This window comes from Cervus canadensis, chromosome 11 (genome assembly GCF_019320065.1).
Source record: "Cervus canadensis isolate Bull #8, Minnesota chromosome 11, ASM1932006v1, whole genome shotgun sequence".
In the NCBI taxonomy this organism is placed as follows: Eukaryota; Metazoa; Chordata; class Mammalia; order Artiodactyla; family Cervidae; genus Cervus; species Cervus canadensis.
The window spans coordinates 40926060-40945094 of NC_057396.1; the positions used below are offsets into that span (position 1 = coordinate 40926060).

A 19035-nucleotide genomic window follows, 5' to 3' on the forward strand; every position below is an offset into this window, starting at 1 on the left:
GATGCCAGTCTCACTCTGGAGCCTGTTCGAGGCAGGGAAACGGCACCTGCATGTCAGTGTCAGCCCTTTAGTTAGGGTATTCTGCAAGTAGCCCTTTCCCAAGAGTACAAGCCTTGTGCTGGCCTGGCCTCCACTGATCCTGCGGAACACAGTCAATAGAAATACCTACTCTTCTTCCAAGAAACGTCCACCCAATATGCACAGCTTCTAAACAAAATCAGACCTCAGACCTCACTGGCACTGTCCATCCCCCTTGGGTTGGATCGGGTCCCTCTTGACATCTTCCTGAGCTGTCAGAAGCAGCTGCATAGTGGACAGAGGACCTCCCCAGTACTGATGTAGCCCTCTAAGCCTCTGTCTGAGACCCCTGGGGGGGCCACACAATTGTTCCCTGTTAAGACTGAATGGCTTTTGGAATGGGCTGAGCCAGGGCCAGGAGAGAGGGATGAGGCCATCACGGGTGCTAGACCCCATCCCAGCCTGTCTCATCCCTCATAAGCTCATTCTTGCTCCCGGTGCCAGGCAAGAGCCAGGAAGTTGGCTCTCCCTGGATACAAGCAGCACTCTCTGGCCCTGGCCTGTGTCTCCTCAGCACCCCTCATCCCATCTAGAGAACCCCTAGAATGTTGGCCCCACCCAGCACAGGGCAGAGTGGGACCAGCTCCCTCCCCAGGGCGCACTCGCGCCCAGGTCCTTCTCCCTCCCCTTCTGCCCCACTCCATTCCCCCCTCCCTTGAATCCCCGCACCTTTCCTTCCCAGCAGGCTAGCTGGATACTAAAGACGCACCAGACACACCACAGGGGTAAACAGTTATGGCAAGACTCTCTCTTGTTTGCATGTCATCTCCCACCAAACACCTTCTGCCCCTGCGCTGTGCCAGGCCCTGCAGCCCAGAGGCGTAAAAAATCAACCGCCCTCAAGCTGCCCTGCTGGGGAGGAGAAGTAGGCAGGTGATGTCAGATCATCACAACTGCAGGTTGTCCCTGATGGCCTCTCCCCAGAACCCAAGTAAAACACCCTGAACTACAACGTCTGGAGGTGTCGATGCGCTGCCTCAGGGGGCAGGCAAAGCGGGTCAGGCCTAGTGGGATTCAGAGAATGTGTGACCACAGTCTCTGAGGCCGGAACTGGAGGGTGAACAGAGGCCAAGAGGCAGAACACACAGGGCCCTCCCCAGAGGACGCCAGTACCTCACGGGTGCCACCTACTGGCAGTGCACAGGACTGCAGCTCCGTTGTCAGGCCCTGGCGTTTTCTCTCTGCTCCTGTCCTTCCCCTAAAACAGACCCCTGAACTCAATTGTGCAAAGGAGAACCAAGGGAAAAGGCTTAGTTTTGTTTCTGAAGACTCAAGGCTTAGAGAAAAGAGGGCACAGGGGCCCCAGGTCTGCCATAGGGTAGCAGGCAGGGGAGGGGCCTTTTCTCTGGAGCTGCCTGACTCCTTCCAGGGCTTACCTCTGCCTTCTAATTACCTGCTCACTCAGGAGTGTCTCCGCACTGCACCGCTGGGACCTGTCTGTCACCTGCTCCTGGCCTGGCCCACAGCGAGAGGTGACAGGAAGCCCCCACCCCAGAGCTGGCTGCCGTGATAGACGTGGGGGTCCCGGAGACGCTGTGCTACCATCAGCTGACTTACCTCATTCCTGGGGCCTAGGAAGGGCTCACTTTCTGCTTGGGGTCAGGCACGGGTGCTGCAAGCACTCAACCCTCAGCTCTCAGATATCCTGTTGACTCTGGGATGCCTGTTGCCCCCTGTCATTTTCCTCTCTTGCCAGAGAAAGAAGCAGTGAGGAGACACGAGGTGAACGGTCCCCACAGTAAAGTTCCCAGGTGTGCAGAGCACTCAGCCAGGGGTGAGCCAGATGCGTGGTGATGCAAGTGTCGGGGGCGAGGAAGACAGGTGTGGAGCGTGAAGGAGAGCCTGCCCTGGGGGACAGCTCAGAGGGGTAAAGCTTTTCTTAAACAGCCAGATAGTACGTACTTTAGGCTTGCAAGCCAAACTGTGTGCAACTCTGAGGTTACATATTAGCAGCCACAGCTAATATGTAAACAAACAGGCATCCCTGGGCTCCCTCAGACTAGTTACAAAAACAGGCTGCCCGCCTGCTGACCATAGCTTGCACAAGTCAAAACTTACTGCCCACCAGAGAGGTGGTCCACTCGCCACCACCCAGGACTCGGCCCGGGATCAACCTCATCCCCAAGGCTGCCAGCAAGTACAGATGCTCAACAGACCACCAGTCCACTGCTCCCCTGCCACCCAGGGGGAGGCCAGGGTGGTGTCACAAGGGTTAAGGTGCAGGGGCTGGAGTAGAGAAGGTCAGGGTGGTGAGACGCTTGGCCAACCCGGACCCCCAGATTTCAGTCCTGCCCTCCTCTCCCCTCCGCCCAAGCACTCAACACTCACCTGCAGGGAGAGGCTCTCCGTAGCGGCAGCTACTCCCCCACCTTCCCCAGGGGGATCTCTCTCCCTCTAGCTGATGCCCCTCCAGCCCCTTCCCGAGCAGGAAACCCCCAAAGCCAGGTGGGGGGAGAGGACTGAACTGGCCCAAGGGCACGCAGCCGCCACCAGACAGATGACACCCCAGGGAGGGCGAGGTGGCCTGAGCGCGGAGGACGGGTAACCCGGCACCGGGCCCCAGGGGCCTAGGAGCGGCCAGGCTGGAACCGACCCCAGCTCCGCGAGCGCGGGCCGGGCGGGACCCCACCCGGTCCCCGTCCCGGGACACAGCACCAGAGTCTGCGCCAGCCTCCCTACCCCAGCCCGGTATCCCGCAGGTGGCGTCTAGAGAAGCTCGCGAGTCACCGGCTCGCCCTGGGTGCTCCAGTTACACTAAAAGTGAGACCCAGCAAGATGGTATCGAGGCTGCGCAGAGGCAGCGCTGGCTCATCCAACATTGATGCGGCCACGGACTGCCCAGAGCCCCTCGAGGCGTGGAAGACGCAGGGTCCTGGCTCCGACTCCTTCGGGATTGGGTGGGGTGGGGTGGGGTGGGGTGGGGTGGGGTGGGGATCGCCCCCGGCCCCCACCGCCCACGGTCACACCTGCACCTTGATCTAAGCGGGCACCTGGGGCGGGGATGGTGGGGAGGGGAGTGGCTCAGTGGGTCCCGCGGGCGCTTCTACAGCCCACCAGCCCCGCAGAAAGTGCCCAGGCAAGGCGTGTCAGAGCAGGCTCCTGGCCCAACCATGCCTAGTCTTGGGCCAAGACAAAGAGCAATGGAGCCGTCTTCCTCCACTTCCCAATCGTCCCTACCAGAGGCAGGAGCCAACGATGGTGGGAGTGAGGGGGAAGACGGGGAGGAAGCTGGCCAGTCCCACACAGAATCAATCCTCCCCAGCACAGTACTTCCATTCACATCCAGGGAGAGCCACTCTCGGTGGTGACACATTCTTCCCCGCAAAGATGTACAAACTCATCAACAGGCACCATGGTGCACACACTCCCCAGCACGACGGGCACACACCCGAGATACATTCTTCCTGGCGCGCACACTCAGTTGCACGTGCAGGGAAACACACTTACAGAAGCCTTCTCCCAGTGGAGCCCAACCCATCGCTGCATCTGCTCTCTGCCACTTGGTGTGGGAGAGGAGAGGACCCCACCCAGAACCTCCCACCCAGGGCCAACCAGACTGGAGGGAGGGGCCAGGCCTTCCTGGCCTGAGGGCGAGTTGGTCTGCAGTGCCAGCGAGGGCAGAGGAGGCACAGCCAGGCTGGGATGAAGTCTTTGCTGAGGAGGGGCACCTGGTCAGAAGATAACCCTAGATCCGCATTACCCTGCTGCAGGCCCTCCCTGATTGCAAAGGTTGCCTGACCTGAACTCTGCCCCTCATTCTAATGCTGCCTTCCATTGGGGTCTGGCCTGGTTTACCTTCAGAAGTCTGCGTCCATGGCAACAGCATGGGCAGGATGTTCCCTAAAGCATGACAGACCCATGCGCACGCACACATACACACACGCAGGGTTTCTTTTGTTCATATTCACATTAGAAGACCAGATCATCTGCCTGAGACCTCAGAGGGGGGCTGACAGGGATGGAGGGCACAGATGAGCATCTCACCCAGGCACCTGTTGGACCAGAATCTCCCAGAGGGGACCCGGGCTCAGCTGACATTTATCTATTGACAAGCCACAAATTTTGGCAGGATAAAGGAATTATCCCCGGGGCCCCAGCTTGGCAATTGTCCTCCAAACTGTGGGCATAGCAGGCCCTTCCTTCCTCCTCTGGTCACAGATATGTCTCTGTCTCAGGGTCTTTCTGCTTTTGCTTAAATGCATCCAATGATATTAGGGCTTCCCAGGTAGCTCAGCAGTAAAGAATCTGCCTGCTGATGCAGAAGACCCAGGTTTGATCCCTGGGTCAGGAAGATCCCTCGGAGGAGGAAGTTGGCAACCCATTCTAGTATTCTTGCCAAGGAAATTTCATGGAGAGAAGAGCCTGGAGGGCTGTAGTCCTTGGGGTTGCAAAGCGACTGAGCACACACTAAATAGAAATAATTCCAGTAACCCTACCTGGGAAACCCCAGTGACTGATGACTTCAAACCTGAGTGGGAGTAAGTCCTAAAGTCCTCAAGAAGTCCTTGCCCTCAGCCATGACTGACTCTTCTCCCCACCCCCTAATCACCCTGAGCCTCAATCATTCCAGCTACATGGGAGACAGGCCATCCTATACTCACCACCCTCCTCCAGAACTCTCCTCCATTGACCCCTGGACCATCTATCACCTTTGATTCACCCAGTCCAGCTCTCTCGATCTTACACAGCTACAAATTCATCTTAAGAAGAAGAAGCAGCAGCAGCTATACGCTAAAAGCTCTGGAACAAAGCAGGTCTTCAGTCACCTACCTCTGGTGGCCACTGCAGCCTCCCCTGCCCAGCGACCCCTAAGCTGGTACTGCCATGGCCAGGGTTACAATCCCAGCCCACCCTCTCCTCCTCTCTCCACCCCAGCCTTCCCAATCACAGACCACACTGAGGCCGTAGGCCATGTACTCACAGAACACCAGAACTATAAGAGTGCTTCAGTACCCAGTCCACCTCCTTCTACTACAGGGGAAATAGGCCCAGAGAGCCAAGGGACTGGCCCAGAGACAGAATGGGAATGAATGGGGTGGACTCAAATCCTGGACTCCTGACTCCCTCAACAGTGCTGTGTGCAACACATCTTCATAAAACGTGTATAGACAGCAGAAGGATCCCACCCTTATTTTGGAATAAGCAGCCTGTGAACTCACAAGCTACAGGGATCAGCCCTCAGGCCTGGTCGGCCCTGCTCCGGCCCAGTCCCTTCCAGCTTCTCTGCTGATTCTGGCCCACCAGCACTGGGGACTGGGATTAACTGACTCATCCTTACAGATCCCTCTGCAGGGGTCTCTCAACAGTGATGGCATGGGTCCAAGTCCTCAAAGAGGGATCTGTTTCCATGTCCTGCTGTACTTGTGGATTCTCCACTGAGGCCCAGTGGTGAGGCCGAGCCCCAGTCCTTCTTGGGGAAGCTGAACCTTGTCACACACACCTCAGGCACTGGCTAAGGTTCTTGACTCTCAAGTCCATCTGCCCCTGGCTCGGAGTTCCTACAGCTGTGCCCTCTCATCCAATTGGTTTCAACTGGTGCCCAATGGGTCTTCATTAGCCTCTGTAACCCCTTGACTACCTCCCTCCATGTACTCCTGACCCATCTCTGCCTCCTCCCTTTCTTGCCCACTCTCCTCACAGAGCTTCTCCTGCCTGGGTCACCACATCTGTCCCTGTGGCTAGGAATGGCCCAACTTTCAGATTCCATTGGACAGAAAACTCCTGACATTAGCAGAGAGCCCTGCTACATGCCAGTTCATAATGACAACAGCTAACACTTAAATAGCACTTGCTATGTGCCAGGCACTGTCCCAAGCACTCGGCATTCATTAAGCCTCTATACATTAACTCATTTAACCCTCACAACAACGCTATGAGATGAGTACTATTATTATGTCCATTTTGAAGATAAGGAAATGGAGGCTCACAGCAGTTAAGGAGTTTTTCCAAGGTCCCACAGGTACTGTGCAAGTGATCCGAACACCGTGAGGAAAAAGCCAAAGTTCAGGAACATCTAGACGTGGCTGTGGCTGCCCCCCTCCCCCATCCCCTATCCCACCCCCTCCCCACCAGAAGTATGTGGTTTTGCTGACATCAAGTTAGATTCAAGAACCAGGAGAGACTAATTTTTTTCCCTGTGACAGGAGGGCCTACTTTTTGAAAACAGAACAACATATTTTGTTAGTGTCACATTCTCTCGGCATGGTAAAGTAAGCGTTAAATACAAAAAGGCTATTTTTACAAGAATTTGGCTGCTTTCTCAAGTTGACAGAAACCCACCTGGGCAGAGTATCACCAGAAGCTTCATGATCTGTGTGGGAACCAAAGAGCAAAATATGCTGTGGCGACCCCAGCCAGTATGGTCCCTTGTCACCAATAATCTCTAGGCCAATTAAGTTAGGAAATTCATTCTGTCTAATCCTATAGTGGATATGAGTGTGGTCTATTTCTGCTAATCCACAGCCCACCTGAAAGGGTACATGAGCATTATCTCATCCAATTTTCACAAGACCCTTCACTATAAGAAAATCATCACCCCATTTTACAGATGGGGAAACTAAGACTAAAGCAGACTAAATATCTTCTTGATAATACTTCTAAACTGTTCAACCTTTGTTTCTTTTATTTTCACAAGTGGCAGCATGATTTTTTATAATCAACCAAAACAAGAAGGATTTTCCCTAACTGTGCTCCATTTACACAGCTAGTAAGAGGTGGAGCTGCGACTTGAACCAGGCCTAATACCAAAGCTCAAGTTCTGCCCCTTTTGTGCCATCTCAGTAAGCCAGTCCCTTGGGAGTCACAGCTCTTCCTAAAATGTTTAGAACAGGTCATGTCTTGCTTCCCTTCCCTTGTCTCCTGTTCAAAGCTTATAACAAAGCTGCAGTAATCAAAACAGTGAGGTACTGGCATAAGGATAGACATATAGACCAATGGAATAGAATTGAGGGTCCAGAAATAAATCCATATATCTGTGGTCAACCGATTTTTTTAAATTTTCAAAATTGAGATATGGTCAATTGATTTTTCACAAGACTGCTAAGTCCATTCAATGGGGAAAGAACAGTTTCTTTAACAGACGTGCCAGAACAACTGGATTTCCAAAAGAAATGAGGTTGCACTCCCACCTCACATCACATACAAAAAGTAACTCAAAATAAATCCATGACCTATGTATAAACTCTAAAGCCAAAAAACACTTAGAAGGAATCAGTGGTAAATCTTCATGACCTTGGATTTGGCAATGGATTTTTAAATAAGACACCTAAAGCATAAACAAAAGAAAAAGGGATAAATTTAACTTTGTCCAAGTGAAAATATGTTGTGCTTCAAAGAACATTATAAAAAAAGTGAAAATTTGTACACTGTTGATGGTAATATAAATTGGTATAGCCATTGTGGAAAACGGAATGGAAATTCCTCAAAAAATTTGAAATAGAACTATCATATGATTGAGCAATCCAACTTAAGAGTATATCCAGAAAAAAATGAAATCTGAATCTCAAAGGGACATCTCCACCCCCATGTTCATTGCAGCATCATTCACAATAGCCAAGATATGGAAACAATTTAAATGTCTGTGGACCAATACATGGCTAACAATGTGAGATTTTATATCTACATCTATAGCTATAAGGGAATACTATTTGGTTTTTAAAAAGAAGGAAATTCTGCCATTCGGGACAACACGGATAAATTCTGGAAGACATTATGCTAACTGAAATAAACCAGCACAGAAAGAAAAATACTGTATGGTATCACTTATATATTTCTCAAACACAGTCAAAGCCACTGAAGCAGAGAGGAGAATGGTGATTGGGAGGGGCTGGAGGGATGGGGAAAATGAGAGCTGTTAGTTAAAGGGTACAAAGTTTCAGTTATGCAAGAAGAACAAATCCTGAAGCTCTAATGATCAGCATGGGGACTACATTTATCAACTCTGTGTTGAATTCTTAAATTTGCTAAAAGACTATATCTTAAGTGCTCTCACCACAAAAAAAGAAAAAGGAAAGAAAATGGTACCTATGTGAGGTGCAAGGTGATAGGTAATGTTAATTAGCTTGATTGTGGTCATCGTTTCACAATAGAAATGTATATCAAAACATCATGTTGTACACCTGTTCTGTGCTCTGCTTAGCTGCTCAGTCGTGTGCAACCCTATGAACTGTAGCCCACTAGGCTCCTCTGTCCATGGGATTCTCCAGGCAAGAATACTGGAGTGGGTTACCATACCCTTCTCCAGGGGATCTTCCTGACCCTGGGATCTAACCTGCTTCTCTTACATCTCCTGCATTGGCAGGTGGGTTCTTTACCACAAGCACCACCTGGGAAACCCCCACTCCTAGGTATATATCCAAAAGAACTGAAAACAGGGACTGGAATAAAATGTTGCACACCAATGTTCACAGTAGCATTTTCACAGTAGCCAAAAGGTGAAACAGCCCAAGTGTCCATTAACAAATCAATGGATAAATAAAATGCAGTATATCCATATAATGGAATGTTGTTCTGCCAAAAAAGGAATGAAGGGATTTCCCTGGTGGTTCTGTGGCTAAGACTCCATACTCTCAATGCGGGGGGGTCTGGGTTCAATACCCAGTCCAGGAGCTAGATCCCACATGCTGCAACTAAAGATCCTGCATACTGCAGCTGAGACCAGGCACAGCCAAATAAATAATTTTTTAAAAAAATTTTGTTTAAAAAAAAAAAGAAATGAAATCTCATACATGCTACAACATGGATGAACCTTGAAAACATTATCCTAAGTGAACTAAGCCAGAGACAAAAGAAAAAATATTGTATGATTCCTCTTATATCCAATATCTACAATAGACAAATTGATAGAGACAGAAAGTAAGTTAGAGGTGCTGGGAAAAGAGGGAAACGAGGAGTTATTTGTTAATGAGCACACAGTTTTTGTTTGGGGGTGATAAACAGTTTCAGAAATCTATAGTGGTAATGGTTACACAAAATTGTGACTGTAATTGATGCTACTGAATTTACACTTGGGAATCGCCAAAATGGCTAATTTTATGTTACATACATTTTCTGTGTGTGCTCAGTCACTTCGGTGGGGTCCAACTCTGTGCGACCCCATGGACTGTAGCCCTCCAGGCTCCTCTGTCCGAGGGATTCTCCAGGCAAGAACACTGGAGTGGGTTGCCAGGTCCTCCTCTAGGTGCTCTTCCCGACTCAGGGTTCAAAGCCTCATCTCATGTCTCCTGCACTGGCAAGCAGGTTCTTCACCACTAGTGCCACCTGGGAAGCTCAAATTGATCTACAGTCCTAAACAAAATCCCAGGAGGCGTTTGTTTTGCTTTTGTAGAACTTGAATATCTCATTGTAAAATTAATGTGAAATTTTTCAAAAGGACCCAGAATAGCCAAAACCTTAAAAAAGAACATCCTGGTATCTCCAGGGCTTGGATGAGAGGCCATCTCCAAATCATCCTTTTCACATGGTTCTGACTCCACACTCTCCAAGAAACCACCGGATTTTATCTGCCTTGTAGCTTGATTCTGGGTTGGGGATGGGCCCCAGGCAGGACCACAAACACTGTTAATAACCGGAAAGAAATCTTCACAACTGTGGAGGAATAGATGAGTACTGTGGTTTGAAAAAGAAGAAAAGAACAAAGTTGAAGGTCCTCAACGACCTGATTTCAAGACTCATAAAGCTAAAGTAATTAAGACAGTGTGGTACTGGCGTCAATAAAGACAAGATCAGGCTTCCCTGGTGGCTCAGTGGTAAAGAATCCATGTGGCAATGCAGGAGACACGTGTTCGATCCCTGCTCAGGGAAGGTCCCACATGCTGCCAAGCAGCTAGGTCCATGTGCCACAACTATTGAGCCTGTGCTCTAGAACCTGGGAGCTACAACTACTGAGCCCATGCACTGCAGCTACTGAAGCCTGTCGGTCCCACGGTCTGTGCTCCACACCGAGAGAAGCCTCTGCAGTGAGAAGCCCACACACTGCAACTAGAGAGTAGCCCCGCTAACCGCGAGTAAAGGAAAGCCCATGCGGCAACAAAGACCCAGAACAGCCAAAAAAATGAATAACTCACTAAATAAATAAATAATTTGCTTAAAAGACAGACAAGATCAAAGGAACAGAGAATACAGAAATAAATATATAGACACATGATTAAGGAGAAAAAAGTAGTCCTTCCAACAAATGGTGCTGGAACAATTGAATATTCATTTTAAAAAATGAACTTCCTACCACATACAAAAGTTAACTCAAAATGGAGCACAGACGCAAAATGTTAAACCTAAAACCAGAAAAGTCTTCGGAGAAAACCTCTGTCACCTTGAGTGAGGCAATGATTTTTTAGATATGACACCAGAAGCACAATCCATAACAGCAGAAAGTGATAAATTGGACTGCGTTGAAAGTGAAAACTTCTGCTCTTCAAAATACATAAGAGAATGGAAAAAAAAAGCATAGACTTGGAGAAAATATATGCAAGTCACATGTCTGATAAAGGAAAGTATCCAGAATATGCAAAGAAATCTCAAAATTCAACAAAAAGGAAAAACCCAATTTAAAAAATGGGACCCCAAAGGAGATATATAGATGACAAATAAGCACATGAAAAGATGCTCAGTAAATAAATGCAAATTAAAAATCATAATGAGATACTACTCCGACTCTTTGCGACCCCATGGACTGTAGCCTACCAGGATCCTCAGTCCATGGGATTTTCCGGGCAAGAATACTGGAGTGGGTTGCCATTTCCTTCTCCAGGGGATCTTCCCAACCCAGGGATGGAACCTGGGTCTCCTGCATTGTAGGCAGACGCTTTACCGTCCAAGTTACCAGGTAAGCCCAACATATCTACTAGAATGGTTAAAATGAAAGAGACTGACCCTACAAAGTTTGTGAAAGGATGCAGAGGAATTGGGACTCTGCTTGTGGGGATGTAAAATGCTACAACCACTTTGGAAAAGTTGCACAGTTTCTTAAAAAGTTAAATGTACACCTACCATATGATCCAACCAGTCTGTTTCTAGGTGTGTTTACCACTGAGAAATAAAAACACATGTTCACACAAAGACTTATATAGTTACAAACTTTAGTTGTAATAGCCAAAAAGTGGAAACAACCCAAGCGTTTACCATCAGATAATGGATAAACAAACTATGACATCTCCATATAATGGAATATTACTCAGCAACAAAAAGAAATGAACTACAGATCCATGTAAAACATGGAAGAATATCATAGTAACTATGCTGCATGAAAGAAACCAGACCAAAAAAAGAGTACATACTGAATGATTCCCATTATACAAAACTCTAGGAAATGCAAAGAAATCAGACCAGTAGTTCCCTGAGGATGGGGTGAGTAGGACTTGGTGGGAGAGGGGGAGTTGGAAGTAAGTATTATAAAGAGATGGGCTTCCCAGGTGGTGCTACTGGTAAAGAACCTGCTTGTCAATGCAGGAGATGTAAGTGATGCAGGTTTGATTCCTGGGTAGGGAAGCTCCCCTGGAGGAGGGCATGGCAACCCACTGCAGTATTCTTGCCTGGAGAATCCCATGGACAGAGGAGTCTGGTGGACTATAGTCCATGGGGTTGCAAAGAGTCAGACAGGACAGAAGTGACTGAGCATAGCACATTACAAAGAGGCACAAGGAAACACTGGCCTCTGTGCTGATCCCAAATAGACACCAGGCTCCTTCTTACTGCAGGACCTTTTTACTCACTATTTCTCTTCCATGAAACATTTTTCCCCATTAGCCACATGATTCACTCTCTGGCTCTTTTCAGGTCTCTGCTGAGACATCACCTTATCAGAAAGAGTTGGCCTGACCACACTAAACAGTACGGCATACTCACTACCACCCCAACCCCCATGTGGTCAGACTCTGTCCTTATCCTGCTTTATTTTTCTTCTTTACACTAACCAGATCATGTTTCACTTAGCACTGATATACACACACACACATATATAAACACAGACCAAAATATTATATATAATTATAATTATTTTATATATATATATAATAGTTTGGTCTATGTCTATCTCCCCCCACTAGACAGTAAGAACTCTGGGACCAAGCACTTGGTTTTGTTCACTGCTCTGTCTCACATGCCTGAAATATTGTCTGGTATTTAGAAGATGCTCAATAAATACATATTAAATGAATGGGCCTACTCAAGAGGCAGGTACAATTATTATTATCTTCTTTGTAGGTAGAAGCTGTCACTGCTTTAAAATTACATAACCAATAATTGAGGGAGCTGGGCTTCTAGGTCAGGTCACTTTGGATCCAAAATCCAAATTCTGAACAATTATACTACATAGTCTCAGAGTCTGGGAGGTCAAACTCACAGATAGATAATCATACAACTGTGCCATTAAAGTGACTAAATGTGAGAATACAAATCAATTCACTCCTTTTGGAGAAAAATCTGTCAACAATCCCCAAATCTGAAACTAACAACCCCTCTTCTAATCAAATAATCAATCATGAGAAAAAAATGTTATCTGGGACTTCCCTGGTGGTCCAGTGGCTAAGACTCCACATTTCCAGTGCAAGGGGCCTGGGTTCAATCCCTGGTCAGGGAACTAGATCCCATATTCCACAACTAAGAGTTTGCACACTGCAGCTGAAGGTCCCACAAGCCATGAGGAAGATCAAAGACCCCGCGTACTGCAACTAAGACTGGACACAGCCAAATAAATAAATAAATGAATATTTTTAAAGATATAAAATAAAAATAAAGTTTAAAAAATTGTTGTCTTAAACAAGGATGTTTATCATGGAATGGTTTCTAACAGAAAGATGCGGAAACAATGAAAAAGTCCCCACAAGGGAGTGACTGAAGTGCAGTAAAAGTGATGTGGAGGCAGGAAGTTACAGAAGATCAAGCTGGATGTAACTGATTTTTCTCAAAGGCAATATCATTTGCTTAGAGTCTGGGGACATGGGGAAAGGGTCAAGTGAGAGGAGTCTTGAGGGGGAGTCGTCTTGCTTTGGAAAAGCTCTTGTGGGAAATGAAAGTGAAGGTAAACCAGGAGAAATGAAAAGATTGAGAGATGATGGAGATAGCCAAGCTGCGATGAAGATCATGAAAGTGAGGACAACCCGCATAGCTGTGTAGTTTATGTGATAGGGTCCTAGTGCCACCATAAGAAAGGGGGGTAGAGATCCAGACAGGGCTAGGGTAGTGGTGAGCATGTGTGAGGAAATACCAAGTGATGGGAGTGACTGATTCATGATCTCTCATGTGGTCTGGCTGGGAAGCTAAGAAGAAAGGCCAGGAAAGGGCTGCAGAGAATATGCAGAGATGAGGCACTAAAGGACACCATAGTATCATCCTAGAGAATGGGATGATCATGTGTATGATAGCAGAAGTCAAGCAATTCCAGGTATCAAGATCTAGGAATGTATCCTGTAAATAACTAAAGAGAAGCCTCTAGAATAGGAAGATCTGAAAATTGGCAGGAGTACTAGTTTAGTCATTGACATGGGCATTGAAAGCTCCAGGGATAATGACTGGAGCCTCAATAGATACAAGGTAGTTAGCCAAGTGCCAAGTTGCTGAGAACATATGGAGTTAATGATACTTTGTGCCAGTTATTTTGGATATATTGTCTCATTTTATCTTCCTAATAATCAGTTGTAGAGGTAAGGACAGACAGATGAAATGACTAGACTTGGAAAGTTCAAGGTCAGTGTCAAAGTCTTGAGGTGTTCATTTGACTATCAGGGAATCTAAATAGAGAATATAGATTTATCAGGGAAGGGTCCAATTTTGAAGATCTTGACTTAGTTGTGAGATGTAGAGATGTAAGGCATGTAGAGACATAGGGCTAGGCTCAACAAAAAGACTAGGGTTGAAGAATTCCTTGGTGGTCCAGAGGTTAAGACTCTGCCTGCCAATGCAGGAAACACAGATTCGATCCCTGGTCTGCGAAGATTCCACATGTTGTGAGGCAACGAAGCCTGTATGCCACAGCTACTAAGCCTGCACTCTAGAGCCCACAACCCACAACTACTGTATACCTTAGAATCTGTGCTCTGCAACAAGAGAAGCCACTGCAATGAGAAGCCTATGCACCTCGACTTGTGAGTAGTCCCCACTTGCAGCAACTAGAGAAAGCCCTCACGTAGCAATGAAAGACCTGGTGCAACAAAAAAATTATTCTTTTAAAAAATCTATTAAAAAGATTGGGGTTGAAGATATGGATTTCTATGTTAAAAGCATTGAGTTGATAACTGAGAATAGAATGGAATGGAACAGAATGGAAAAGAGGAGAGAGAGCTTTGGCGTGTGCTCACATTTAGAAGGTGGGAACCAAGGGGAGGTAATAATTTTTAAAATGTAGGTAGCATATTGTAACAAACGGCCTTGAATTCTTTGCAGCTCCTCCCTTGAGAGTGAGGCTTATTTCTCTACCCTTTGACTTATTTTGGCCAGTAACAGTGTGGCAAAGTGACGTTCTAAACCTAGGCCCCAAGAGGCCTTACAGCTTCTTTTCTCGCACTGGGAACCCTTCTAGTAGTATGCAAGGAAACCTGAGTTAGCCTGTTTGAAGGAGAGGGGCCCCAGGTGGACTAGCCTTCACAGCTAAGGCACTAAACATGTGAGCCAGTATAGCCAAAAGAAGCTGAGTTTGGCCCAGACCACAAAAACTGCCGAACTGCCCAGCCCAAATTGCTGATTCACAAAATCTTGAGCTAACTCAGTTACTATCCTAAGCCATTAAGTTTAGGAGTGATGTGTTACACAGCATGGATAACTGATACATAAATGGCCTCTGAAGCCAGGGGGAGGGAATGCCCTGGTGGTCCAGTGGTTAGGCCTCAGCACTTCCCCAGCTGTGGGCCCAGGTTCAATCCCTGGTCAGGGAACTAAGATAGAGCAAGCTACATGGACATGGCCCCCCGCAAAAAAATCCAAAAAACAAAACCAAACAAACAAAAAAGAAGCAGCAAAGGGGGAAATAGCTTATATGAATAGGTTACACACAGCACAGAGGTCAACTTCAATGGGAATGTGATGGAGAGTACCTTCCCAGGTTCAAAGATGGGGTGGGGACAGAGGCTAGAACAGGGTTGGAAAGGGAGGGTTAACTGCTAGCAGTGGTTTTCTCCTAGGAGTTGGGGGTGGGTGGGGGGGCTTATGTTAACTGCTAGCAGTGGTTTTCTCCTAGGAGTTGGGGGTGGGTGGGGGCTTATGTTAACTGTTAGCAGTGGTTTTCTCCTAGGAGTTGGGGGTGGGGGGCTACAGAATCACTGAACTTCACTTTTAATGTCTGTGCACTATCTGCATTTGTTGATTGTGTAATCTTTTAACAGCTTTTTTGAGGATTGAATAACTTTTTTGAATAATTCAATTCTTACGTTTTCAAAACGAAGTAGTAACTAGAAAATGGAAATGGGTGGTATATATCAGTGGTTTCAGCTGTACCAGAATCATCTGGGAAGGTTTACCCAAGTATTGATTCCAAGCGCCCATACTTGGACATTCAGATTCAGTTCCTTTGGACAAGGGCTAGGGAACCTGTTTTCTTCACACAGCTCCCCAGGTGTCACGGGTGTCAGAGTGAGAAGAAAAGAGTTCTGAGGACAGGATCCCTGGAAATATCTTAATGTGGGGGGCCTATAAAGGAGAATATGATTTTCAAACTGAGTTTCTGTGGAAAACCAGGGCTCCCAAGAGACATTTACAATACATGCGTGTTCAGTCGTTATATTCATGTCCAACTTTTTGCGACCAGGGATTGAACCTGCATCAGTCTCCTGCACTGGCAGGCAAGCTCTTTACCACTAGCGCCAGCTGGGAAGCCCACAGGAGATGTTTACAATATTTATTAATAAAACAGCAATGAAAGTTGCTTAGTCGCATCCGACTCTTGGCGACTCCATGGGGTGTAGCCCAACAGGCTCCTCTGTCCATGGGATTCTCCAGGCAAGAATACTGGAGTGGGTTGCCATTTCCTTCTCCAGGGGATCTTCCTGACCAACAGATCAAACCTGGGTCTCCTATATTGCAGGCAGATTCTTTACCATCTGAGCCACAGGGGGTTCCCAGCAATAGGTACCACTTATTACTACGTCAGAATGCTAAGGCCTTTATGTTTATTTATCCATCTAGTTCATGATATTTCTCCATTTTACAGATGAAGGAACACGTTCAGAGAGGAAAAATAATGTGTTTAAGCTTAGCTAGGTGGAGTCAGAATTTGAATTCAGGCTGTGTAATTCTAGAGACTAACTGCTTTTGTTTGTTTGTTTATGCAGGGGGAAAAAAAGTTTAGTTACTATATAGAATTAATTTAAATATATCCTCCCATATATGTATTAGACCTTTGGTATAATGCTACTATGTATTTCTTTATTTCTTTTTTACCCCAAATCAAACAGATAATTTTATTAATTTCTTATACAACAGACAGTAACATCAACTTTTTTTTTTAACAGAAATCTCAGGTCATTTGAGAGGCCAAATAGATCTGAGGAAGAAAGATGATAATTAAACAGTTGAATTAATTAATAGGCACTACAACACCACCTAAAACCTACTACCGTGGTGGTAGTGGGCTAAGGAAGATTAAGCTACAAATAATCTCATGTTAATGTTACAGATTATATAGCAGGAGTTTGAGCTTGCTTTCCAGAAGACTATGGTACAACAATCACTTGGCACCAAGGGATATTGGCGGGGGAAAGAAGTTCAGGCCAAATGGAACGGAAAAGGGACAAAAGAGAATCCAAGTGACAGAATCCAAGCAAAGGGTGATGGATCATGCTTTTTTGTCCCAAGATGCATTTGCTGCATGTGCTACCATGTATTTCTCTGAGAATCTAGACTGTGAGCTTAAGTCGGGGAAGGAAGTAACGTATTTTTTTATATCCTTATCTCCAGGGCCCTTAGTTTGCACTCAATACATGTTTGTTGATTAAGTGAATGAATGTGAGGTTTGGGATCTGAACAACATGCTGGAAAGTTTTGTTATTTTAGGGTTAATATTTCAATCATTTTAGAGTTCATCTCCATAGACAGCACTGCTTTTCAAAAGAGCAAGTTCACTGGAATTGTGAGGCAGACTGCAGGCTGATTGCTAGGGCTGTGCAATGAAGGGTGGATGAGGAAACTGCATCAGACTGATCTTTTTCCTTAAAGAAGGCAATGAAAGCCCAGAAAGAGGTGACCCAGCTGCACCTATCCTGCCGAGGGAGACAAGACAGATTTGAAGAGGTTTACAGGCTGAACGGAGGTGACCAGTGAAGAGGGAAAGACGAAGATGGAAGGGGTCAGCGGGAGATAAGACCCAGGGAGGGAGGGAAGGAGGGGTCCCAGGGGAATTAGCCTGAGGCAGGAGGGACAGCTGTTCCTCTGAATCTTTGAACACAAGGGCTATCGGAGATGCAGGAAGGTTTTAAGCAGAGGAGAGAGGAGGAAGGCAGGAAGTAAGACTTCAGGGAGATTAGAGCAGCCCGGCTAAGGAAGTTTCTCTTCCAGCCCTCACCGTAAGGGCCACGGATCAGAGCAATTAACTTCAGCTTTCTCGAGACTGACAAGGGGTTATGAACTTTGACAAAAACATCAAAAATCCATTTACCATCACCATGACTTCATTTTAACAAGAGGGGTGACATTTAACACACCGAAAAAGGTAGAAAGAACCAAATCTCAGAATAAATCTACTCCGCTTTATGACCGACTCATTCCGTTGCTCTTATTTTTCTCATTTCATCAGAAGGATGGCTGATCCCCTCCTCCCGGAGGAGTGCGTGGGGAGCGCGGCTCTAAACCGCCCACGCCGGCAGCCGCTTTGCATCCCCGCCGGGCGGATACCGAGCCTGGCAACCCGGCGGGCGCGGGTACCTCTCCTGGGGCCCCAGCAGGCGGCCTCGGGCTGCCACCTCTATCCGCCCAGCAGGCAGCGACTAGCGGGTCCCCGACAGCGACCCGGGGCACTCCGCCCTGGGCTAACCCTGTCCCCGCCGAGGCCCTGCGGGTCAGACCCAGGCGGCGACTGCAGTGCCAAGGGGGGCGCGGCCCGTACTCGAGGGGCGCCCCTTCTCGCCCCACGCGCCGCGGGCCCGCCCCGCCCCGCAGTCCCTGGAAGCTCTTTTGCGCTGTTTCAGCGCGGATCGCCCCCCGCAGGGCAGCTGGAGTGGGGTGGGGGAGGGGTGGGAGGTGAGTGCCAGCTCGCGGGTCCCAGTGCCCCGGAGCCCTCCTCCGACAGTTCTGCCCCGCAAGTGTGAGGACACTCTCGCTCGGCTCCGGCTTCGGATATCCGAGGCTCTCCGTTCAACCGTCCCGGATACTCAAGGGTTCGAGTGCACCCTGATTGGGGGTGGGGGGTGGTCTGGGCGATCACACCCGCTCTCACCCCGCGAGGGCCGACTTTTCCCGCAAAAGTGCGAGCTTCGGAGAGCGCCCACTCAGGGCCGCCCGGAGGGTCCTTGCGATGCCCATCCTCCAGGCGCCCGCCCTACCTGTCGTAGCTCCAGCGGCTGTAGGACAGGGTCCGGTGGCTGCTGACTCCCTCCATCTCCGCCTCCCGACTCTGCTTCGGACTAAGCTGGCGGCGGTGGCGGCCGCGGCGGCGCGGGGATCCGAGCTCGCCTGCTTGCAGCGGGCCGGGCCAGGGCGCGGGCGGAGGACTGTACCATTGGCCCCCCTCTCCGAGGGGGTGACCCCCCCCTCCGGCTCTGCCAATGGCGGGGACGCGCGGGCTGCAGGGACCCGGGCCCGCAGGGGCCCCCTCCCCCGCGCTCGAGTCCCGCGGGGGCGCGGCTGCTGCAGCCAGAACTGCTTATTTATTTATTTCCGATGTGTGCTCTACGTCGCCATGGCAACCGTTCCATCTTTTCCGGAGTCACAAGGGCACCGCTGTTTTCAAACCTTCCCGGGACAGGGACTACTTAGAGGTTTTCCCTTCTGCGGGCGTAGGAGGCCGGGATGAACACCCGACAACACAGACCACCCTGG

The 19035-nt window shown here is 48.3% G+C and overlaps 1 protein-coding gene across 1 annotated transcript in view; it reads right to left on the minus strand.

The window, feature by feature from the left end:
- Window positions 1-18791, minus strand: part of TUB (TUB bipartite transcription factor) — an 89094-nt gene extending 70303 nt beyond the window's left edge. The window contains exon 1 of the mRNA XM_043481711.1: window positions 18540-18791. Coding sequence (XP_043337646.1) covers window positions 18540-18595 — 56 coding nt within the window. The 5' untranslated portion in view covers window positions 18596-18791. The remainder of the gene's footprint in view (window positions 1-18539) is intronic.
- Window positions 18792-19035: the final 244 nt, after the last annotated feature.